The sequence below is a fragment of the Salminus brasiliensis genome, chromosome 20 (assembly GCF_030463535.1).
Source record: "Salminus brasiliensis chromosome 20, fSalBra1.hap2, whole genome shotgun sequence".
NCBI lineage: Eukaryota > Metazoa > Chordata > Actinopteri > Characiformes > Bryconidae > Salminus > Salminus brasiliensis.
Genome location: NC_132897.1, coordinates 10,275,689 through 10,301,178, shown reverse-complemented (window position 1 = coordinate 10,301,178; position 25,490 = coordinate 10,275,689). Strand labels below are relative to the sequence as shown.

The 25,490-nt window shown below is 38.9% G+C and overlaps 1 protein-coding gene across 5 annotated transcripts; it reads right to left on the bottom strand.

The window, feature by feature from the left end:
• Positions 1 to 218: 218 nt before the first annotated feature.
• On the bottom strand, positions 219 to 25,335 carry cert1a (ceramide transporter 1a). Of its 5 annotated transcripts, none has more exons than XM_072664875.1 (18): positions 24,699 to 25,335; positions 23,523 to 23,657; positions 20,194 to 20,310; positions 12,602 to 12,709; positions 11,951 to 12,089; positions 11,236 to 11,319; positions 10,124 to 10,281; positions 7,627 to 7,719; positions 7,400 to 7,486; positions 5,911 to 5,994; positions 5,567 to 5,644; positions 4,111 to 4,206; positions 3,343 to 3,475; positions 3,177 to 3,247; positions 2,939 to 3,067; positions 2,525 to 2,654; positions 2,301 to 2,433; positions 219 to 1,212 (listed from the first exon to the last, which is right to left on the bottom strand). In XM_072664875.1, exons 1-17 carry the CDS (start codon positions 24,789 to 24,791, stop codon positions 2,306 to 2,308), a joined length of 1,863 nt encoding a protein of 620 aa, XP_072520976.1. In that variant the 5' UTR covers positions 24,792 to 25,335; the 3' UTR covers positions 219 to 1,212; positions 2,301 to 2,305. The 5 variants fall into 5 exon arrangements, with proteins under 5 accessions (XP_072520976.1, XP_072520977.1, XP_072520978.1 ...); XM_072664876.1 differs by having other exon boundaries at positions 11,236 to 11,316; XM_072664877.1 differs by lacking the exon at positions 5,567 to 5,644.
• Positions 25,336 to 25,490: the final 155 nt, after the last annotated feature.

The following is a 25,490-nucleotide window of genomic DNA, read 5'->3' as shown; positions in this document are numbered from 1 at the left end:
ACAACAAATGTAATCCGATTGTTAAGCAATGCAATAAGTGCAAATATCAGTCTTCTGTGTGGTTAAACAAAATAAAGCAGTATGTTAATGTGAACTCAGATACACACACTCTAGTGTTCTATTAAATAAGGATATGAAAATGTTGTTTCAGGTACCAACTACTAAGCACTACTGCACAGATGGCAAATTATTACTTTAATTAAATGGAACAGGCAAAGAAAAATTTGGCAACTTTATTAAACTTTCTGTAACACTTTACAGAGCCAATATCTGGCAACCCAATTATTCTGAGCACCATCTAGTTTGCACCTTCTTCAGCCTCCAGATTCAACATATCTATGCTGCCATGCAAAAATCTTGCATTTCCAAAATGTGAACTTTACAGGAGAAAGAAAAAAAAACATTTTTATTCCATGTCATTTTGGAGCATTACTATAGGTCCATTCATCATTCGTCTATTTTGACACAATGTAAAAAAAAAAAACATGGGGCAAAATGGAGATGCAAGGTATTGCATGACAGTGACAATATAGTACTTTTATTTCCTTCAGATTTGAATACTAAATCACCATGAACACAAAACTGTAAATCACAGAATACAAAATGGTTTGCAAAGTTAAAGCTTCACACCTTCTCCCTCAATCTCAGCAGAGTAATGACACCACACTGAGGTACCAAAGGACAAGGCCAGGAGAAAAGCTCAGTTAAAACTGAGAAGGCTTCTCATTAAAGGCATTCAAGTTTATAGTTTTTTAATTTTTATAAGTACAACAGCTAAACAATGTGCAAGTAAAATGAATACAAAATATTTACAAAACCATAAGTAAACTTACTTACACTTCAATGAAAAACAATCAACCTGGATTCAACCCAAACATGAAGGACTCTAACTGTACATGCCATCATCAAAAGTAATAGCCTGCGGTCTTTTGTTCAAGAGCCCATTTAACTCCCCCAGAAGGTGTAATTGCCACAGGCTCTTAGAGTCTCCACTCTGTATGCAAGTCAACGAACATCCTGTTATCGTCTCTATCTCCGATATGCCTGAGCTAAACACTGCATTTCATAGGTGTGCTGGATGAAATGGTATCTGGTAATGTAGTTTTTAGGGCAGGTTACCTCAGCATTTTGATTTAGGCTCTTTAGGGAGGGATAAGGCCTCTTACATGGATGTGTTCAACGGAGGTTAGCAGACGCCACAGAGGAGACAACCTAAAGGAATGTGAAAATCTTGTTAAATTGCAACCTAATGGTACACTGCTGCTTAACATGTGAGGTATCTTTATTATACCTATAATCTAACTATGCTTTGCTTACGCAATTAGCAACATGTTTAAATACTGCAACAGTTGCCACATTGGTACCTAGTATTTTTCATATTTTATATTAGGTCTAGCTAGTCTGGCCATTCTCAATTGACCTTTCTCATCAACACGGCAGCTGAGTCTACAGAACTGCATCTCACTGGATGATTTATCTTTATTGCAGCATTCTAAGCAAACTCTTACAATGACAATGGACCTTAATTTGACAAAGGACCTCAGCGATTCTAGAAATACTCAAACCAGCCTGTCTGCCACACTCAAAATTACTGAGGTCACATTTTCCCCCTTTCTGATGGCTGAACATTACCTATAGCTGCCGATCTTTTATCTGCCTGATTTTACACACAGCTATACTGCCACACAATCAGCTGTTTCCTAAAACTTGTTTCACAAAGTTGAGGTGACTGTAACTGTATCAGCTGAGCAGCAATTACGTTTTAAATTAGCTGCAGAAAAGCAAAATTCAGTTGTGGGAAAGTTTCAACTTGTAAAGTCAACCTAAGTCAAGTTCTTTGAAAAATCAAGCTCTTTGAATTACAACAGTAACAAATGTTATATAAATGAGGTCCCTGTTTACACCTGGTCCCTTCATGTGTCTAGTATCTAGACTGTATCCTGATAAGATATTTACCCACATATGTTGACACTCTGTAGTCAAATGCTTCACAGATTAGTCAGACTGAATCCTGTACTGGGAGGAGTTTTGGTTGTCAAATGCGTCTTGGAGACAGTGACTAATGCATTACACTGCAAGAACATGCATCTCAAATGCGTCTCAGACCTCCTCCTAAAGTGGTTTGAGTGATGTGATTTGTATCTGATTTACATGTGTCTTTGGTGTGTTTACACTTGCATTTATATGTGGCTTGGCTTTATATCCAGATGTAATCCTGATACTCAAGACACATGAAGTAAACAGGTGGAAACAGGGTCAAATTTTAACTTTTTCATTTTAACTGATAACTGATTGATTACCTCTTTTAAAAGAGTATGGCATTGTTGCTGGTCTTCTCTTGAACATATGATGTGAAACGCTTCAAGAATTTAGGATACTCTCGCTTTGCCACTGCCCTCAAGACTGATGCTGGTGCCCATCCACCTGGATTAACTGGAAATAAAGTCAAATGTGTTTTTGATAATGTAATACACCATTAATTGTAGGAGAAACAGCAAGATATGCTAAGAATGACCATACTCACCATTGGCTACGTATGTTATTTTACAGAGGATATTGTCTCTGCTGATCTCTTTGTTGCCCTCTGGTGGGCTGACTAGTGTCTGACAGATCATGGCCACATTTATTTTGGCACGGATACATCTGCTTGAGGGCTGGGAAGATAAATAAAATATACAAGATGTATATAAATACGTATTAAGAATGATAAAACAAATTCTTAACTTTTAATAAAAGTCATGTTTTATTCCAAGTAATTTTGGAGCATTTTCATTGGTCCATTCATCATTTTGACATCATTTGACAAAAAAACCTGCCAGATTCTTGTGTTTTTTTTTTTATTTCTATGTCAACAAAAATGGAGAGACAAGGTTTGTGTGTGACAAGGAAAGAAAAAGTATTAAATAGAATAACAGAAGTACCAAAAACGGTCACTTACTGGATAACTGTCATGGTCTACAGAGAAGTTGCACACCAGCCACGTGTCAGGTTCATTCTCATTGGTGGAGAGGACTTTACGGATGACTGACAGATAAAGGACGTCTCTTTGTGAAGCAGGCCACACCCTCTGCAACACAACAAGTCAAGACTTCAGAGTCAAAGTAAAATGTACACACAGGCTGAATGGCAATTGCCTTATACAAATTTTAATTGACAGGATTTTAACTGTACTGTACCTTATGAGTCTGGTAAATAATCACTGCCTTGTCTGATAATTGCTCTACCACAGTAAAGTGTTCAACCGTCGCTGGACAAAAATGAAGAAAAGGAAGATATGAGGAGTGCCCTATGATGAGGTTAGATGTAAGCAATTTGACTGAGCACAGATTAAATGGCACTCACTCTCCCAGTCGTTCCGGAAAGCTGTGTCCCAAAAGTAATGACAGACCTCGTGCCCTGTGACACCTTTAACAGCATGCGTGGCTTTGAGAGGGTCCAGGACGACACCATTCTCCTCTACCTCTCTCCGATATACCTGAAAAAAAAAGACCAAGACTTACTCACCACTGAATGAGTGCAGCACAAGCGTACAGTTACACATTTCTGTTCAAAATATTATAAATCCTTGCCATAGTAGCCTTTTAGGAATTACATGAATAAGGAATGCAAGAGAATGTTATGGGTAATCTTTGACTTCCTGGGCCAAGTTTATTTGAAACCAGGGGTGGTCATAAAAATATGATATTACATTTATAGTATATACTATTTTTCTTTCATTTTTAATTATTATTCTTTTATTAGATATGAGGATCCTATAAATTAGGCACCTCCTATGTAATGGAGCTAAGCACAAACTCAACTCTTAAATGCATGTGCCCTCTAGTTGTACAGTCACAAATTAACCACATTAACCACACACACACAAAGACAGATTAGTCATTGATATTTACTTTTCCTCAGTCACAAGAATGGCACAATATTGTTACTAATGTCTATAAGATCAAATACAAATTAAATATAGTGGATTACATTTGGCTTTTAAAATAAAGCCACTGCCCAAGTCTGAACTATCTCAAACCATTCAAGCCTAAACATCCTGTTCAAACCGTCTCATCTGTTAGTGTTTGGGATTCATTGTTAAACCAGGTATGCTCAGACAAAATGACTCACCTTCATCTCTCCCTCCTCGGTGATAAGCTGCCAGTTAGCATCTCCACCCACATCCTGCAAGGAATAGGTCATGTGGTTGTGCACCATCTCCTCCACCTGGGTCAAATCAAACAGGTGCACAAGTCAGTCTCCCACACCCACACTGCTCTGCACATAAAGGTCTGGATGTTCACACACACCATCAAATGTCCAGTGTGGAATAAGAAAACACCACGTTAGAACTCCAGCTCATTTCAGCCTAATGTCCATCTGGTCTGCAGCATACAGTCAACAGAATAGAAAGAACAGAAGTCAATGGGCAAAAGCTGAAGCACCTGTCCACTGGATTCAATTATAAGTTTCTTTTTCACCAAACTGTCTAAGCTAGCTGGCCATATGACCAGATACCAAGAATGAAGATTAGGCTCTCTACTGTGACACACAATTACATGTAACTGAAGTTTAAGTAATGATTAAAGCCTATGTACATATCAAGCACAGGTGTTGTTCATACAGCTGCTTCAGATGAAAGCACTACTGTTTGCTGTGCACATGTATTCTATTCCTCAAGTCTCTCTGACTCAGCTTTGTGTTGGCCTGTGCTGTGTTGGCTGTCAGATCATTTGGAACAACAACAAAGCCCCTACAGAACCACACAAGAGAATAGGTGAACCAAAGGCTCTTTCTGAGATTTCTGAATTATGATAGACAAATTCATGTTTAATAATCATATTTAAAACGGTTTTGGTTTTCTTTTTTTTCTTTACAATTCTCTTTATTTGACATGACAGAGCATTTATACATGTGGCCGTAGTCTAGATTCCTTTACAGTACGATTCATCTTTTAGATTAGAGAACTCACAACTACTAACTCAAAAGTAGAACGTAGAATAAAAAACAGTAACTTGATGAAATGAATGATCAAAATCCTCATTTTTTTTGTCCTAATGGATAAGCCTATTTTTTCCATTACAAAGATTTCATTAAATATATTATACCAATTTCCAATAGAGAGTGTATTACACATCTAATAGAGTGACTGGCTTATTTCTTTGTAATTGCATTTTCTAGCAGCTATACATAGTATTATATTAAGTAAATAAATATTTATTTATAGAAGCTCCAAAAAAGTTCTTCCCTATTTAAAATGGTTTCTGTCTTGAATACAGTCAGTAATTCTTTATAAATGTCGCTCAAAACTATATTTATTTTTGGACAGGCCCAAAACAAGTAGTAGTGATTGGCTTCCTAGGAGCTGCATTTTTGCTCTACCTAATGTGAAAATTCCAGGATATCAACCACAGAAGGAAGAAAAGTCTTAGAATATTCTTAAGAACAGAGACAGCATTCTGAAAAAATCAATACAGACCTTCCTCAACTGTAACGTCAAGAAATGTTACTATAAAAAGAAAAGCGCTGGCTGAGGGGTAATAAAGCACAGTTTATCCCACGCTACAACAGCAACAAGCCACTGTACCTGAGCACTGAATCTGTGCACATCATCGGAGGCACTGACAAGGTCGAGAGAGGACAGGGAGGAAGCATGGCTGTGAGGCTGAACCAGGGACAGAGATACAAAAAGTAAAGAGACAGAGGAAAACCACCACCAGCCATGGAATAAAGAAAACAGAACTGCCATCACAAATCTAAAATCACAAAATCAGAAACAGAAATACAGAAAAGAGCACAAGCAAATTTCAAAAGAACAGCCAGATCATGCAATTTATCATGCAATTTAAATAAACATTACAAACCCATACAGAGCTTGAAAACTCTAATCTTAAAGAACTGTGTGAGGGTGTGGTAGCAATGGTGCAATACCTTGGTGGAGTATCTGTGAGCACTGATAGAGCAGTAGGTATCTGGGCTGAGGGTGATAGGCCGAGGGGTCCTGCATTTCTCAGACTGAAATAATAAGCAAAGAGAGACCAAGTTGAGCAGAAAGTGAGCAGAAGTGAGTAGTAACCTATGGACAAAAGTACAGGGACACGTGCCTATTAATTTTTTTTCCACAATCAAGGGTATAAAAAATAAAAATAAATTGCAGTGAGGATTGATTGCATTGAATAACAAGAGCATTAGTGAGGTCAGGATCCAACTCATCCCAAAAGTACTGGATAAAGCACCATCATTTCAGAGAACACAGTTCCACTGCCTAAGAGTTCAATGCTGGGGGGCTTTATTCCCCTCTAGCCCAAATCCGGCATTGGACATGGTGACAATAGGTTCATGTTTATCTGCTCCAGGGAGTCCTATTCTACTGACAATACTTCTCTACAGGAAGTAGTGTGCGTGTGTGTGGGCATTTGCACACACTACTTCCTGTGTGTACATCTGTGTCAGCAATGGGTGCAACTTAAAAGTAGCTGAATGCATTTATTTGAAAGGGTGTCCACAAACATTTGGACATATAGTGTACTTGCACTTAGATACGTGTACTGAAGTTAAAACTTTGTTCCTTCAAATCACCAAAGTACATTTACTTCTGCTCAGTTATATTTGTGAAGAAAATGCTTTTTAATTGTAGTTTAAATATACATTTTTCAATTTATGAACGTTCATCGTGTTTTGTGGGTGACTGCATCTGGACTGCTTGGTGATTGGTGACCTCTCATTCTAAAATTTTATTTTATGCAACACAAATGCAACTAAGCAAGTACTCAGTACCAAAGTACCTTATCTGAAAGAAAATCCTACATTAGCAAAACAGCTGTAAAAAAAGTGCTCTGAGATAAGCTGGAGCCTCCTGGAGTGCCTCCATACTTGAGAAAAGCCACAAAAAACATATGACAGAATTTTCACACGATTCACACAGGATTGACTGATATAAGGTTGTTTTTGTGGCTCGTCTTACAGAGGGTAAAAAGAGCCAGAATCTTTACTATGCGGGAGTGCACAGTCTGACATAGAGCATTTGGAGAGGACTAAACTCTTTGTGAAACTTTGGTAATAATGACATTACTCCACCTCCCCATGCAAAACTTATCCTGTCTGAACCAATGATAAATTATAAAATTGAGATTGCAGCTGTTAGCCAGATGAGCAGCTAACTTTTTTCCCCTTTTTTTAAATATTGAAAAATATTCCAAACAAGGTAAAACCTGATAAATAATTTTTTAACTGTTGTGGCTCTGCCCTTTGACATTGAGCCAGTAAAGCGGTTAGTGCAGCAGGTTCAGTCAGGCAAAGTCTGATGCTGAACCTGGTGTGCATAATCAACTTACAGGTTCCAATATCATTCCACAGTAAGCAATTATCTTTTGAAGCTCTGAGCAGTTCAGAACGTGTCCTACACATCTAATAGGCCTACCTGCTCCTCAATCTTGTCTTGTTTGTCCAGCGCTGCTTCCACAGCATCAAAGAATTCATCTTCATTAATGAGACTATTGGGGCCCTCCTGAAAGTCATATAGGAGAATATTTAACACAGGATTTCAGGCAGTTTTTCCTTTTCTTGTATCAGCACTGTTGAACAATTGTGGAGATATCATAATACTAGATACTGCCATAGCTGTAATTCAAAAAGAAGTCAACTTACTTCATAATCTGGCCCTCCATAGTGGGACTTCTTCTTCAGTTCAGTTAAGGCTGACTTGTAGGCATCTTCTACTTTTCTTCTCCGCTCCATTTCCTTACAAAGAAAGATGTATTTGTTCATTTCTTAGTTTAATGACTTTAGACACTACACGAAACACAGCATTAAATAGTCTGGCATTACGATCCCATTTCAAACCCCTTCTGTGCTCTTCTTTAAAGAAAATACAGATAATGTAAATAAAAGGACCTTATATTAGTGACCTGAACACATATTCAGGTGGGACCTTTCAGCTCAAACAGGTTTTACTTTCAGGCTCATGCTTAAAATAATGAATGAATCTGGATAAACAAACTGGTTCAATCTAATTTGTAGATGAATGGGCTGTTCCACATCCACGACTGGGTGGGGCCTTGAGTTTCTCTCATTATCCCAGCTATAGAGACCCCAAACAGGTTCCACAGAGAATCAAAGGATTACAGAACGAAGGGAGCCACCTGACTTGAGAACTTAGCACTGGTACACTGTCCTTTTACAGTTTCTGAATAACACCTTGTTTTATAGTTACTGTAGATTAGCTGAGACTTTGTAAATCGACAGCTTGGCCAGATGGAGGACTACAGCCTTCACATTTGTTTCTCCTCAGAATTCAAAGAAAACAAAGACTAGCAACACCTTGTTTAAATGACAGCTGATAAGGAGTGCCTTATGAGGCCAGACAACCCTACTGAACAAACAGCATTGTGACTGAACAGAATCAGGCAGCTTGGGTTAGTTCAAATAGCTTCAATTCACTCACACACAAAAGACATGAGACAAACACAAATATCTCACTGCAAAGGTGGAACAAAAAAAACACACTAAATAAACCTTATTCCTGGGCTGGGTCCCAATAACTCAACAAAATACAGACATAATCAGGCCGAAGCTACTGCAAACTGTTTTACCGGCATGCCGAGCAGGTATCACCTACACCATAGAAGTTGCTCCGTGTACACAGAGGAATCCAGTTCTGTGCGTTTGACTGAAGAGATTCAGTTGCCCAGAGAGGCCAGGGATTCATCGTGGACACACGGCACGAACTGGTCAACATCTTAACATCCACAGACAAGCAAGCCTCCGCAAAGCTGATGAACTAGTGCCAGCTGTTGGAACAGTGCAGGTCTTCCAGATACAGGTCTATTTCCTCTGATCTGATATACAGATACACACCCCTTTACTTCGCTCATGCTCAGAATGGAATGGAATGGAATTCAAGTACTTCCTGCCTTCTGAAGCTTCTGGGCTGGACTGCACAAGGCAAAACTGGTTGGACGAGTCTAAAACTTTGCAGTTGGATGTGAGCAATGTGTAACACGGGACTGAGAAGACATGCACATAGATCAATTCACACTACTTTCAGAGAATGCAGCTCATCCTTGAGGCTTTTAGCAATTAGGGCTTGGGTTTTAGCTTTAATTGAGTTTTCCTGATACTTTCTGTTAATGTGAGTTCAGATGTAAATGTATAGTTGTATGCAAAAGTTTGGGCACCCCTAATTGTTGATTTTCTAAATTAATACATAAATCCTCTATAGAAAACATGCTTCTGCAAATTGCAATGCACAATTACTCTGACCTACTGTATTACTGTATTGCACATTACTTTCTTTTTTTTTGGTTACTTCTTAATTTAACATGTCCGGAAAAAAAAAAACAAATCATAAGGTGTGCACAAAGGTTATGGCTCATGTAATGTTATGTTTTATTGTTAATCTTTTTAAATGTCAAATTCAGCAAATAAATGAAAATTGTGCTAAACAAATTTCAAAAAAGTGTCTTAAGTTTGTTTAAGTTTGGTTTTGGAAGAACTTCAACAAAACAGGATTTAAACAAAGGTGACTAAACATTTGCATGTGGTTGTATGTCAATATGGTGTATGCACGTGATGTATGTGATAGTTTAACTCCAGCTTGTTTTTTATTTTTAACATGCCTTTTTATTAAGTAAGCTCATGTGATTAAATTCAACCACTTAGGCTCGCCACAGAGGTGTAAATGTGATAATGATCTGCTGAATGCCTCATTAGGGGTGAGAAAGCTGTCAAAGAATGTGGTTTCAGCTTCACAGACCTGAAAAGCAAATTCGCAGCTAACAGTTTAATCTCAAATTCTAAGTATGTTAACGTATGATTATTCAACACAGTGTGAGCAGGCGGTGTACTAGCAGCACGTTCAAAGTACCTTCAAATACCAATTAATGTTGTTAAGACCATTAGGTTGGGACACACAAAAATATTCACATCTCTACACTCACCTAGCAACATCTCATTGGGGTTTTCACGTAAAGACAGTGAAAGCTCCTCTTCCAAAACCTGCCAGTCTATAATACTATCGTTGCATTGATTACAATGAAATGATGAGTGTTGTTTGATCTTCTTAGTCTAATTTACTAATTTTTTTATTTTTAAGACCAAAGAAAGGCACAGGTTGACGAGAAGGAAATTTATTTAGTAGACATACTTTTTCCAGCCGCTTCTGCCAGCTCTCCTCCCGTTTGATCATGATCTCAATGCAGTGGGACAGTGTTGAAAGGATCCCTGCAGTGGTGGCTTTAAACGTAATGGCTTCGCCTTTGAAATCAATACCAGTTGGTTCTCTGGGACTGGCCACAGGGAATACTTAGAGATGGACAGACAACAAGGGCACAGTGAATAATACAGAATGGCTCAAAATATATATAAAAAAAGTAATTAAAAAGCTACATTTGTGGTACCATAATTAGAACATAAACTCCAGGGTGACAATGCAAACACAGTCCCACCCTGAATATTCAGCTTCAAGTAACAATCAGCTTGATTTCTACGGGTTCATCAAGTCTGTGCACTGGTTAGTTTTTCCACAACATATAGTGCATCCCTAAAATGCTGCCAAAACAGCTTTATGTCTTTTATAACCCCTGTGAATCTAAATCTGAGTTTCCTTTCTGATTAAGTTAATCTGCCTACTGATTCCCCACACAACTCGGCAGGTGACGTACAGCCTAAGCTGTGTAACATAACAATAATAAGGCTGCAATAAGGTTAATGTCTGGTTTAGATGGCAGAAGTTAAGCAGCATCCCTTTTTGTTAACTTCTGTAAACATGGCAAGTAATAGCTTCAGAGACCACACCAGTTTAAAATACTAATCATTACACAAAACATGTAAAACATGAAAGAATCTGAGAAGTTCTGTCAGAGAGGAATGTCTGTATGTGGCATATCTGAAGCCATGACAAGGTAGCAACTGCAGCAAACTGTCAACAGAAATTAAGTGACATCTCTGTATGAAAAAATATGTCATGCTGGCTAGCTAGCTAACATTTATGGCTAGTTTAATGTCTTAGGGCATGAACGGAGGATTGTTATTATTGTAAATACGTAAACAAGTTTGCACAGAATATACAGTGCCATGCGAATTTGTGCATAGTTTTTTTTACGTCGTATTAAATCTGATTTTAAAGTGGATTGTAGTTGTATTTACAGTCTTGCAGGACTGACAATCCTGTTATGTCTGGCAAAAACTTCAGATGGGGACAGCACTGAATAGCATATTATATTATATGATTTTATATTATATTATTATATTACTCACACTTCTCTTTGCTGCTGTTGTTGTTGAGCAAGTAATCTCCATCAGGTCGTGAAGACGGAAAGTCGTCCTCATCATCCTCAACTACTGCATGATAAACAGCACCAAAAGACAACACAGCACTCCACAGTTACTATATTAACACAATTTACAGTAGATATTAATGATTAACTATTGGGTATAATAAAATACATACTTTTATGCACCCTCATCTGTACAAAGAGCATTTACATTCAGTCTAGTCTAGTCTAGTAGGTGGACAGAGATCTGGGTACGGACCCATGTACTGTTTTATCTGTACATGGAAGCATTACTGATAAATAATCGAGATTGGTTATTTTACTTTTTAAGCCCCTACAGTACAGGTTTAGCGTCTTAGGAAACTCATAGACCAATCACATGTTGTAAATATCACACATGCAGCTACTCAGCCAATCAGATCTGTGCATTATGATGAGCACATGCGACTTGAGTGAGTGAAAACACATACAGGGAAGAGATGAGAAATAGTGGTCTAAGCAAAGTGAATGCACATGGCGTGCTCTAACCAGAGAGAAGTGGAGCGTGAAAACCGAGCTTTTAATTAAAAATGAACAAATTTGTTCATGTACATGTTTATTAATTTCTCTGTCCACTGGTTACTCTCCATCAGAGAGTTCCTTGAGGCATACCTTATATAAAGCGTTATATAAGATTTATAAGAAGTTTTACTTCTCACCTTTGTCCCGGTGGTATTCATCTCTGTAGTCTCCACTTGCACAGTTGTCAAAGTACTTTTGCAGTGTGTCTACCTGTCTGCACAGAATGTCCCGAAATGTCTCCATCTCTGCCAGCTTCTCCCGCAGACTATTGCCTTTCTGCGTGGTCATCAGTGTGGTCACCAGTGACATATTATAAAATGTAACGATAATTTACAATAAAGGTTGACGCAGTAAAATGTTTTTTTGTCCATTTTATTTGTTTGTCTAGATTATTTGTCTTGTATGAACCATTTTATATATTTTATGCATTTCACACAGTTCTATGCAAAAAACCTAATCTTTATTGAAAAAGTGATTTATCTGGGCAGTAAGTGTTTATTTGTGGAACAAAAATACTAATATTAGATCTGGTGGTAATTCTAAATAAATCTATGTAATGGCTGGTGGCATCAAGAAGAAACCTGGAACCAATCATTTTTATTTCTAACGATCTCAAAATATATTTTGAGATCATATTCACAGATCAAATCAGCAACTTCCTACTGAGATAAATTGTTTTAAACTATTTTCTTAAGCATGGAACTGTATATTGTCACTTTCACAGTCAGAATTGCAGCTAGAGGCAAGCACAGTTCTTTTACCTTGGATGACAAGCAAAGTTCTTTTACCTTGAAGGATGATGTGGAGGTGGTCGAAAGGCCACTGGCTGCAGAGGTGAGCGAAAGCATAGAGCCATGGTGTCTCAGACTGTTCTCTGAACCGTAACCTGATTCAGCCTGCAAACACACAAATACACAGTCAGGTTTCAGGTGCTTTTGGGTTACATCTGTTCTCTCTGAAAATAGGACACCTATATAACCCAATGAAGTTATATAGCCAACAAATATGCATGTATATAGGTGTAGGCGTACAGCTAACAAAAAAGAAAAGTATTATTCAAGAAAAAAAATCTTCAGAGAAATGTAGCAATAAACTCCATTGTGGGGAGAGCCTACACCTGACTCTTCAACCAGAATTCTTTAACATGTGAAAGCAAGAAAACATTCTTTACATGAGTGTATCTTCTTAGGCTGACAGCAGGGTGAAAACCAAAGATAGATCTAAATTGTGTTCATGTTTTTTCAGATTATGCACTGCTGCAGATATCACATACAATCCACCAATGGACATAAAAATGAACTGAGCAGAGCACAAACTTCTAAGTAGGTGTCAAGAATGGGGAGAAATGAACCAATTGCTTGAGATGAGATTTAGCAGTTGATATAGGGGCATTTTAAAAAGCTGGGTTTAAACTATTGCCCATAATAAGATCATTACACAACATTACTCTACATATGTACCTCGCATCTCTATTTTTGCCAATTTCTGCTTTTTGACAGAATGTGAACATAGCATTGTTTATATTGAGTCAAAATTGAATGATGAATGGACAAATAGAAATGCTCCAAAATGACTTTGAATATAATTTTTCTACACTGACTTCCATTGAAAGTTAGGAATAAATAATAGGGAAAAATCTCCTGTAAAGTTGCCATTACAGCCAGTGATTGTGCAGCCCAACAGAACAGCACTTTAGTAACATACTTAAACACATGCCCACTAAATACATAAGAACTAATATATCTATTTAGATTCAATGAAACTCCTCTGATGGTAACAATGCCATCCACATATGCATGTACAAAATCACAATAAATAGTACCACAAACAACAGAAACGCAACCAGTAATTCTCTTCTGAAGACTGTGAAAACATAGACTCCTCTGCCTAGACGCTCAGTGTTACATAACCACTAACACCAAGGCTTTTGAAGGATTTCATTATCTAAAGTGGTTTAACTAATGGCCAAAGAGGGATTAGCTAGTGCACTGACAGGGTTATGGGAATAAAGCACTGGCAACATAGAACTGCTACAGAATCTAGGCAGTCACAGGAGACTTATCAGCTAAATAAAACATTTCATATTGCCCCACTCAGATACTATTACCTCATTTCATAAAGCTTTGTTTAACAAACAACTGCAACAATGGTGCAAATGTATTTTTTTTTTCATGCAACCAATAAGATCAGTTTGTTGATGCAATATGTGACAGACAATCATCACAATCATCACAACCATGACTAAAACAGAAATAGCTATGAGGGTGTTTCACCAACTGTTGAGGAAAAAGAGCAGCGTGCCCATCATGCTAGCCTGACCTTGGATACACAATATTTCAAATAAAGGTACAATAAGGTGTGCAGACATCTGCTCATTTAATGTTTCTTCTAAAAAATAAAGGGTAGTAATACGAAATTGGCCCCACATATCTGCAGTACCTACTCTCAGTCCCAATCTCTACTATTCTGGAAAGACTAGGAAGACTAGTACACTAAATGTTGGAACACATCTGTGGTAATTTGACTGAATTCAGGCACAATAGCATTACTGTCAGGTACTGATGTTGGATGTTTAGTTCTGGATCACTAACATCAGTTCAACCCACTGCGTAGTAAGTGTTGCTCTTAATCTCAGTCTCTACTACTCTGTGAAAGCCCTTTCACTAGATTTTGGAACACATATATGAAAATTTGACTGCATTCAGCCACAAGAAAATGAGTGAAGTCACATACTGATGTTGGATGAGTTCTAAATCACCTCCAGTTCAACCCATTCCAGTAAGTGGAGCTCCATCATTTCAAAGAATACAGTTCCACAGCCAGATGCAGGGGGCTGTATTCCCCTATATATTGAGCATTAAGACTTTATGCTCATATGAGGCTGCTCCAAAGCATCTCATTCTACTGGCAATGCTAGTCTTTGGAGATGATACAAGCTGTGTTTGCACTGAGCACCTGTGTAATACATGCACTTTACATAGTTAACATAGTAAACCAACAGCTGCTAAAATGAATAATGTTACAGACTTGCAAGAGTGCAAAGTCAGCATAATATGGTCTCAGCAAAACAGCTTAGAAACTCTCCAGACATGGTGAAGAAGTAAGAACAATAATGGATGGGAAGCAAACAAATGAAAGCAGCATGCATGCTAACATGGTGCTAACATGCTATCAGATGAAAGCCCACCATTCGTCCATTCCAGCAGCCAAAGCAGAAGAGGGAGCTGCTACAGTCTTGGCCGGCTGGCCGGAGCATGGCTCCTTAGTGCTCTTCTCAGACACTTTCTTTTCTTCAGAGTCCTCACTGGCATGCGGTGGAGAAGAGGGAGAGGGAGATGGAAAATGATGCTTCTTTCTCTTTGTAGAGTTGGAAAAGCAGCAGAAAAGGCAATGAATAAAGAGGATAAATATAATAAGTGCCTGATTCTGGAAAGGTGTGGCATCCCATGGCACAGACGGCTTTATGGGTGGGTCGGTAAAGCATGAGGAGAGAGTGGGATGGGGGAGGGGGGAAAGAGAGAGAAAGAGAAGACAGATAGATGAAGACAGTGAGAGGGAGGATGTATAGATGTAAGAGAATGAAACAGGCAGAAAGGGGAGAGAGGAAGAGAGAAAGTCAAAATAAGAGAAAGATGGAGACAAGAGGCAGAAAGAGGGGAAGAAATAGAGAGAGGTAGAGCATAAGTGTGTGAGAGATGGAGAGATAGAGAAAGAAAGAGATGCTTTAAATGATGGACACACAAATATACACATACACACTACTACCTCAATGCACACACACAGCTGCACGTTACAGCATCCAGGAACATTGCGCTTAAGTCGATCAGCAGTATCCATGCCTGCAGCAGCTGAGTGGAGATAAAAAGAGGTGTGTATGTGGGGGGGAGAGAATAAGCGTGAGAGTGATAGAGAGAGAGTGTGCAAACAAGAGAGAGTGAGCGCGAGAGAGGATGCACCGGTTGAGTGTCGAGCGATTATCTCTTCAGCGGCCGGCAGACTGCATGTGCTCCGTTCTCTCTTGGTTCTTCCCTGCCTTTTCACATTTCCTTTCGGTGGGCAGATGCACAGACAGCACTAAAAAAACGTGCTGTGGACTGGACCAAAAATCTCCTTCTGAAGGGGGTGGGGGTTTTGCACAGGATACATCCAAAGCAGGACCACTCCTTTGCTTCCTGACCGCGGGTTCATTTGCTGGAAGGAAAGAGCTGCATGTACCTCTTCAGACGCATCATGCTCATGCATTATTCATGCCCAATGGTGAACGCTTGATAGAATAGAAAAAAAAACTCTCTCCTGCCTGAACTGCTGAAACACCCATGAGGCTACTGGCAAACAATACAGACCTGCGGCAGAATCCACTTTACAGTAAACTTTTGTTTGGAAAAGCTGTGCTTTACATAATGTTTTTACTTTTAAAAGCCATTTGCTGCAGAGTCAAGTGGACACTTGAAAGACAAGGGGGAGGCAGTGAAAAAGAGTGAGCGCAGAGGAGAAGGGATGGAGAGAGAGAGAGAGAGAGAGAGAGAGAGAGAGAGAAAGAGAGAGAGAAATAGAGGGTTGGAGAAAGGGCATAGCTGCAGTCACCTGATAAACGTAGAATACCAAAAACATAAAAACAAAGAACAAAGGCAGGCTGCTACAATATTCTGCTTAAAGAGGAAGTTTACCTTATTTTACACCAGAGCCCTTCTAAAGCCCATGTGTCTGGATATGTTTATAAAGCAGGCATTTTGGCCTCTTGTTCACAGAAACATGTTTTTTAGGTCACTGAAAACACTTTCTAGGGTGGAGATATCTCAGAACAAACTGTTTACATGTGGATGGGCAAAATGTAGCTTTTTGAAAAAGCTGCCGTTACAACATTCACAACTAGTTCGCATATGGTTATTAAAGCACCTTTCTCATTATTCTCTTCAAACTATTATCTACAGCAGTGGTGATAAATTCACTATAAACTGACAGAGAAAAGAATAATGGCCTTTTCTAAGACTGCTGGTCATACCGTCCACACAGGTTCTAGTTTAAGCTCTGTGTGCTAGTTCAAGCTCTGCTCTCAACATACACGCATGTGATGCCTTTAATTGAATGGTTTATGTAAACAAGAATGTCTCCAATGAGGCTGGCGTTATTCTTTATACGCAGAGCGTATAAGGAAGCAGAATGTAACTGTGGCACTATTTACATGTGAAATTTCAGCCTTATGCTGCAAGATAAGCATACAGCAAATGTTGTGCTGTTCATTTCTGTTAAATATTAAATATAGATATTTAAAACATTTTAAATCAGAAAATCTGAGCCTTATTAGCATCTACTAGGAGTAAAACAGCTCGACATTCATGTTCAAGAAACCAATCAATAGCAGCTTGCTGATCAGACAAAAGTCGTCATGCCTCATATTGAATGCCTGGGAGACATAGTAGCAGGAAAAAAAGAGCTTACACTGCATAATTGATACTTTGCTGATTTAAGAGATGTGATGCTTTAGTACAATTGTAATATTCTATATGTCTGTTCTGACTGAAGAGTAAACTTCAACTGATTACTCCAGCACAAACATTTATTATATATTCAACACTCATATTCTGATTATTATTAATAAGCAACATACATTTTACCCATGAATTGTCCAATAACTAGCCACCAAACTGCTTGTTAATAATGTATGTTTTAAATTCTGCTTTAGGTTTGTATAATGACACTAACAGTCTATTTTAAAGGCTCCCCAGCTGGTCTTTTTCCTGACATACTGTAATAGTGCTTTTCAGGTTTTGCCATTTATTTGATAGATAATAGATAAAAGTGCAATGTCAATAATACATTAGTGTTCCTATTGCCAAGGTTTGTTTCTTTTCTATCCTGAGTACTGAAACTTACCATGTATGTGGTAATTTCGGGTGATTTAGATTTTGAAAGAACAGATAAAAACTCCCTAAAATTTCCCTGTTAAAACTGCTCTTGTTTTGGTTTGCACAGCCACTTGCCACCAGCTGATGGCGCTGCTCAAAGATTTTCCAATCTGAAGATTTCCTGTGCATCGTTTCCTAGGAACAACCTCTCTGCTGTCAAATCATTCTGTCTTACATTTCACACACACACACACACAAACACACACACACACACACACACACACACACACACACACACACACACAAACACACAAACACACACACACACACACACACACACACACAAATCCAAATCTCTGCCCATGAAACTCATTACTATCAAAATGACATTTTAAAGTATCAAAGCTTAGAGAGAAACTCCACTGATTTTTTTAAATGTTGAGACATACAACAAAGTCATCCAGAGTGTCTTCTTGTGGAATTGTCTATTCTCAGATTATTGTCTATTGACTCAGATTATCTTTGCAGTGGGGATGATAAGAATCAGAGGCCACGATGTCTACAACACAAATGTAGCCATTGTATTTATCCAAAACCAGTGAACCTACACATGTTTTACATGTAATGACACTGATGATGTTAAAACAATGGGGAATTTTAGGAAATATCAAGATATCAAAAAAGAATAAAATATTTTTAATCTTTCTTTGACGACCATTTGCCTTACAATGTTTGTTATGTAAAAAAAATTTAAAACCCTACGTCTCTAAAGTAGTAGGCAGTGTATTCATAACTATTTGTGAAATAACTTTCAGCTTTTAGAGACAATACACAGCCTCCTAATCTTAAATTCAGGTGTTTTATTCAGTCCCATTGCCACAGGTGTATAAAATCGAACACCCAGCCATGCAGTCTGCCTTTACATACATTAGTGAACAAATGGGTGGTCCTGAAGAGCGTACTGAACCCCAGTGTGGCGCTGTAAAAGAATGTGCAATTGTTGCAGTCAGTTTGTGTAATTTCTTCTCTCCTAGATATTCCACAAATCAACAAACTGTGGAAGCATTAAGGAGCCACAGCAACTTAGCCACAAAGAGACAGACCACATAAAGTTAGAGAGCAAGGTCACTGAGTGCTGAGGCGCATAGTGCATAAAAGTTGCCAGCGCTCTGCTGAGTCAATAAATGCAGAGCTTCAAACTTCCTCTGGCATTAAAACCTAATGCCAAACTAAATTAAAACTGCCATTAAAATATTAAAACTTCCTCTGGCTGTAAAACTGTGTACCTGGAGCTACACTGTAAAGTGGCAAATTACGCTTGTCTATCTGACAGTCAGATGGACGAATATGGGTTTAGTGAAGGCCAGAAAAACATTCCCTACCTGACTGTATTGTGTCAACTGCAAAGTTTGATGGAGGGATAATACTATAGGACTATTTTTTAGGCACTTTTCTTGACTTGATTGGCCCACACAGAATCCTGACCTCAACCCTATAGTCCACCTTTGGGATGAACTACAGCGGAAATTGAGAGATAGGCCCACTTGTCCAAAATCAGTGTCTGACCTTACTAATGCTCTTCTGGATGAATGGACAAAACTTTTCGCAGACACGCTCCAAAATCTTGAAGAAAGCCTTCCTGGAAGCGTGGAGGGGGGGGGGACTAGCTTCATTTAAAAGTCTATGGATTTATAATGTTATATCATTAAAGTTTCTGTAGGTGAACTACATAGCTGTCCCAATACTTCTGTCCAATTTAGCAAATAAATTTAGCTTATCAGAACAGCTGTAAACAATTAAAGTTTGTAGATGTTCTAAAATGTCCACAAACATCAGGCAGGAGTTGAACAATATTTAATTCAAATATAATAACAGCATATATAGATTCATCTTCTCTATGGCAGAAAAGCAGGAGAGATAACACTAACAGACAGCATGTGGTTTTAATTAGAAAAACTAGTGCATGCTAGCCTAAATCATAAATCTAAGCATATAGCTATCTCAAGCAGTCCCACGAGCACTCACTTACCCAACTGTGCACACAAGTACACTCATACATGTGTGAGCAGCTGTGTGTTGAAACCACAAACCTTTCTCTCAGATTAGCCCTGTTTCCAGTGTGAGTAAGACAACAACGGCTACGTTCCTGGAGACACTCCCTCACTACGTATGTCTCCAGAATGTTAGCAGTTAAGGATCAAGCCCACTAGTGGGAACTAAGGGAAAAGCAATCTGTGTAACACGTTTGCAATATTGCTACACATATTTTCTTCAACTGGGTCATAAAGACCTTATGACCTTATGGTAATAAGGTCACTGCAATGTAGTCACAGTAACTCACATATGAAACGTAACGTAACAAGAAAAATGGGTTCTCTAAGTAAGGAGTGAGTCGTGGAAAATTCCAATATATGAGCTTCCAGTTTCACTGTGTTTGCAACAGGCATTTACCCTCAAGTATGTAGAATCAGGTTCTGCCACCCTAACGTGTCCACAGTTATCTCTCAAAGCACAGAGATGCATTACATTTTTACCTTGTAAAGCTCAATTGTATCAATCCACTGCTGCCGGAGTTCAGGATGTTCAGCCCTCAGGTACCAAACGCTGTCATTTACACTGACGTCAAAGCGGCACACGTCAAACTCGTGAGGCTGTGGGTAAAAAAACAAACAAACAAAATAAATAACAATTAATTGTTAAAAATGATTATTTAAAGCAAATCCAACCAGTCAACCCGTCATTATCAGCCCAAGAACTCAATCTTGAAAGAAGTCATAGCAGAAGATCTTTAAGCCCACTCATCATCTTCCTATTGGGTTAACACCACACAAGCTTGGACTATCCCCAACTTCAGCCGTACCAGAAGAGTATTTGACCAATCAGAATTTCCCAGTCAGTTAGACAGTATGCACAAACTCAAATTTGTCTAATAAGAGAAGAGAGAAGAGACACACCTCGTCTTACTGGACAATCCCAGAAATCTGAGGTTGTCAACATTTTGGAGTTTTGGAGGGCAGTAGCACAGCTAAGCACTCAGGATCATTTAACACAATTCAACTCATCAAGGCCTTTGTAAATCAAGACATTCTGGTGTAAGCAACCTGAGAGGCCAATCACAAATCCAGTTGTCTTAACTTACCAGTAAGCTCACTAGTAAATAAGAGTAATATCTGTAGATGACGGGTTAACTTCTTTTCCACTTTGAAACTCAACAATTTAGTTTGACAAGGGGTGACCCGACCTCTGCATACAACTGTATTTTGAAAGCGGTATGTCTGATTTGTGACTGATTTATTCTGTGCTCAGTCTTAGGCTACAGGTTAAAAGGCTGCAGCAAAAGATTCCACATGTGGCATTTGCATCCACTCTTGCATGAAAGAGGCTGTGCTTTTATTACAGTTCTGCTGAACTTGTATGTACGTATACAGTCTTAGGCAAATGTCTGGGCACCCCTGGTGAAATTACATGCATTTTGTTTACGTTTTCAGCTTCTCCAGAGAACATACTTCTGCACATTAAATAATAAAGCATACTTGCTGTTTATTTGTTTTTAATTGACCTGACATGCCACACTTTAACCTCACTGTCTAATTATATATCCAACATGTCAGAGTTGAAAGTCAAAAACACAAACTTTGTCACTGCTGAGTTCCTTTACAGCCCACACTGTATAAACTCTTATCTTGCTCACAACACACAATCTGACCTTGACCAAATTCTCAGATACACAGATTGTCCTTGACTTCTGACTGAAGTCATTAAAGTCTTTTTCAATTTCTACTCAGTCTCATATACTCAATAAAACTACACATTTCAGCTCACTCAGCTGTATTCCTGCAGCGGGCGTAAGCTGTGCTGTTCATGCTGTTCTGGTCTGCTACCCTGATGAAGATAATTCTGACATAGAACAATGCTGCCACAGTGGCTGCTTTTACTGTGGGTTGTTTCGGCTCAAACAAGAATCCATTTGCTGGAAAACAGTAACTGCTGTAACTGATGCATACTTTGGGGAGATGACATGTTTTGCAACTCCATACCTGTCTGAACACAGTTAAAGAAGTATGGAGCAGAGCTATTGATAATATTCTACTGGTTATTTTGATTAATCGAGTATCAGTTTAAGATAAACAGGCCTTTAAATTGATTTATATTAGCAATGAACACCAAAACCTGCATGTAAACAATTGTGACCATTAGGCTTTGTTTCCTAGAGGCCTAGAATGTGTATATAAATGACTGATTCCTTAAGAGGGTTAATTTCAACTTTCTTTTTTTTTTTTTTAAATTGAGTAATTGTGAGAGTGTTAATACGCCTATGCTCAACTAAAGCCACAAAATACTGGCAATCGGTCTAATCCAAATATGACTCAACTGTTAGAAATCTAACACACATATCATTCACTAATTATCTGCTCTGAGCTCATAGAGGCAAGACAGGTGGAAAAAGTGCAACCTTGCTTTTGGAGAAGTCCTGCCAACTCTGTTCCACCTGACTATTTCCGCATACTTTAGGCAATGCAACAAAAGAGTGGTGCATCGACACAACCTTTTGAGGAGTTACTGAGCGGCTGCAAGCTGTGCTTGTTCAAACAAGACAGTGGAGTACACTCCCTCCTCTCATGCCTACTCTCTTCTCATCATCTCTCTTTCTTTCAAACAAGCCGGTTACCTGAAAGATACACGTCAGAGAAGTATGGCTGCTCTACAGCATTCTATAGGGATTAATGATTTAATCAGCTGTAGGATTCAACTAATCCGTTCAGACATCTCTAAAGCAGGAACTAGTATATTAACAGGGAAACGTGTTAACTGTAAACCATCTGAGACTTAGTTCCTCTGGCATGCATGACTCAGTGTCTATAAACCAGTTATTCATAAATAAACAATGCATGGATTCATGGTATTTCCCCACAGACAGCCAAACTGAAACTCAAATAACCATAACATTTTTCATACATTTTTCCTGTCCTGTTAATGTCAATGGTGACAATTTACACATTCTGCTCAGGGTTGTTGTATTGTATAGCTCTTATGTTCCTAAATAAGAGATATGTCCTATGCAGTGAAGGTTCTGGCCTAGTATGTAGGCCTGGTTAACTATTGCCTGCTGCTATGTTGTGAACTTTGCAATCCGCTTGCCTCCACTATCAAGTAACCTAGTGCTGGGTGACGTATTGTCTAAATTGATATACACTATATGTACAATGTTTGTGGACTCCCCTCCTAATGAATGCATTCAGCTACTTTAGGTTGCCCCCAGTGCTGACACAGATGTGCAAATGCACACACACTGCTTGTCTAGTCTCAGTAGACAAGTACTGCCAATGGAATAAAACATAAAAAAGATCAACATGAACCTATTGGCACCATGCCTTATGCCAGGTGTAGGCTACAGGTGTATAACGCCCCCCAGCATTGAGCTGTGAAGCAGTGCCAATGTGTTCTCTGGAATGATGGCGCTCCATCCAAAACTTTTGGGATGACTTAGGGAGTTGGGGATTAGGTAGGGTGGTGATCATCCAATATTCTGAGCTCACAAATGCATATGTCGCTAAATACAATCAAATCCTCACAGCAATGCTTCAAAATCTAGTAGAAAGCCTTTCCTGGACAGTAGAGACAGTTAATCCAACAAAAACAATATCAATTTTTTTCTTTGATTTCAGAATAAACAGAATGAGCAGGTGTCCCAATACTTCTGAGAAGTATGGGGACACCTGCTCTGAGAAGTATTGGTTCACACAAGGAAGCAAGGGTTCATTAACTTCTACAAGACTAAATATTCCAACTTTGGGGATTTTTGGGATCAGACATGTAATGAATGCAACTCTAGATCATCATTAAGTCTAGTAGCCAGTCTTACTGTGATGACTGCTTTGCTGAGACAGAGTGAGCCCCTGCATCCATACTCCCTCTCATCTGCTGACTTATAGTAGCTCAGGGTGTTGTTCTTTAGCACTACCCAGCGGTCCTGCCACCCGTGGATGTAGTTGGTCCACTGCAAACAAAACACCACAATGATCACATTCACAGGTACAGAAACAGGCCTGGAAACTTTCAGGAGGCACCTTGTTAGTATATCTCATGTTATAATAGGAGTTGAGGGTTTTATACATTTTTTAAAGTATCATTCCAACCAGGGGCAGTGGTGGCTTTGCAGTTAGAGCTCTGGACTATTGATGACAGGGTTGTGGGTTCAATACCCGGGCTCTGAAAGCTGCCACTGTTGGGCCCTTGAGCAAGGCCCTTCACACTCTCTGCTCCCAGGGTGCTGGAGTTGGCTGCCCACAGCTCTGGGTGTGGGTGTGTGCTCACAGCCCCTAGTTCACTAGTGTGTGTGTGTTCACTACCACAGATAGGTAAAATGCAGAAGACACATTTCGCAGTGACAAATACGTGCGCCATTATTAGCATTATTTTTAAGTACATCTTTTTATTAATAAATTACTAATTAATACTAATTAATAAATTGTTATTCTTATTTAGGTAAAAGGTCAGAGAGCAGTGTGAGGATCATGTGAGGACATTAAACATCACTCAGATACTAGATTTACTGCAAATGCGGGCCTACTTCAGCCCTTAATAGAAATGTAGCTAAACTAAACATAAAACCACAGTATTTTCCAAAACTGAGATAAAATAGAGGTGTGGAATAAGCTATAAGCTGGTATTTAATGTAATATTAAAAGTACATTTAGTCCAAATTAGAATATAGAAATTAAAGCATAGTATTTGGTTTCTAATGCAATGTAGAAATGTAATTTTCAGCATATATACACACATTTGAGTTTGGTCTAGTATTTATAGTATCTAATGTCACAAATATAGACTAGGCTGTTTCCAGCATAGATAGTACAGTTAGTTAGATCTAGTATATTTAATATCTGGTTCCCGTATTAAATACACTAAAGTCTGATATTTGTAGTATCTATCTAATGTGATAAATGTTAAACTGGACTATAATAATACAGATAACAGTTAGCTCTGGAAGTAGGTGAGTATCTAGTAAATGTAATAGCAGTCAGCTGGCTGTGTTTACCTTGCTGAGGGTCCCACCGAACTCATCCGCTTGCTCCGATTCAGGGTCCACATCTTCATCAGAATTAGATGAGGACGAACTCTGATCCGACATCAGTCTAACCGAGACCTCAAGCTAGCTAGTTTGCGAGCTTCCCTTTGTTATTCCTCGGCTTGGTTTTACTTGTAACGTCAATTTAGCTGTGTTATGGATTTTCAGATAGCACGCAGGTCCAGAGTAACGTCCAGACGTCGCAACTCCTGCTGCGTTCAGTCGAGTTTACGTGAATCCGTCTGGCGTCGTTAAAGTGATGAAGCTAGCTTAACAACATGACAACAAACACAACTAGCAAATCTGCGATGTTTTAACCGAACTGAAGAAAAGATAAACAGTCCAAAAAAAAAAAAAAAGTCGCTTCGGGGTTTTTCCTCCCTCTCAGTCCGGCTGGGTTGCTCGCCAAACCTGAATGGCAACAACACGACAGCGAGCAAATCGTCGACAGCTCCAACTGAAGAGCTTTCAGAGATATTATACAGACGCAGGCCTTCTTGCTCAGTAATTCTTCACAACCTAAGTTTTATTTCATTCCGAATAAAAAAAAAAAAAATCCAACAACTAGATAGCTGAGGAGGTGCGTTGATGTTTATCCTCCCTCACGGGGAAAAGTTTTGATTTGACTGGCGCCCCCTCACGGCGGTACAAAGAACTGCGCGCCTCAAACCAAAACATTAGTGGATAATGCAAATGAGCACGTAAGAGCTGGGAATTCAGCCAGTGCAGGGTGATGGTGAGCATGGAGAATCCCCTCAGTAA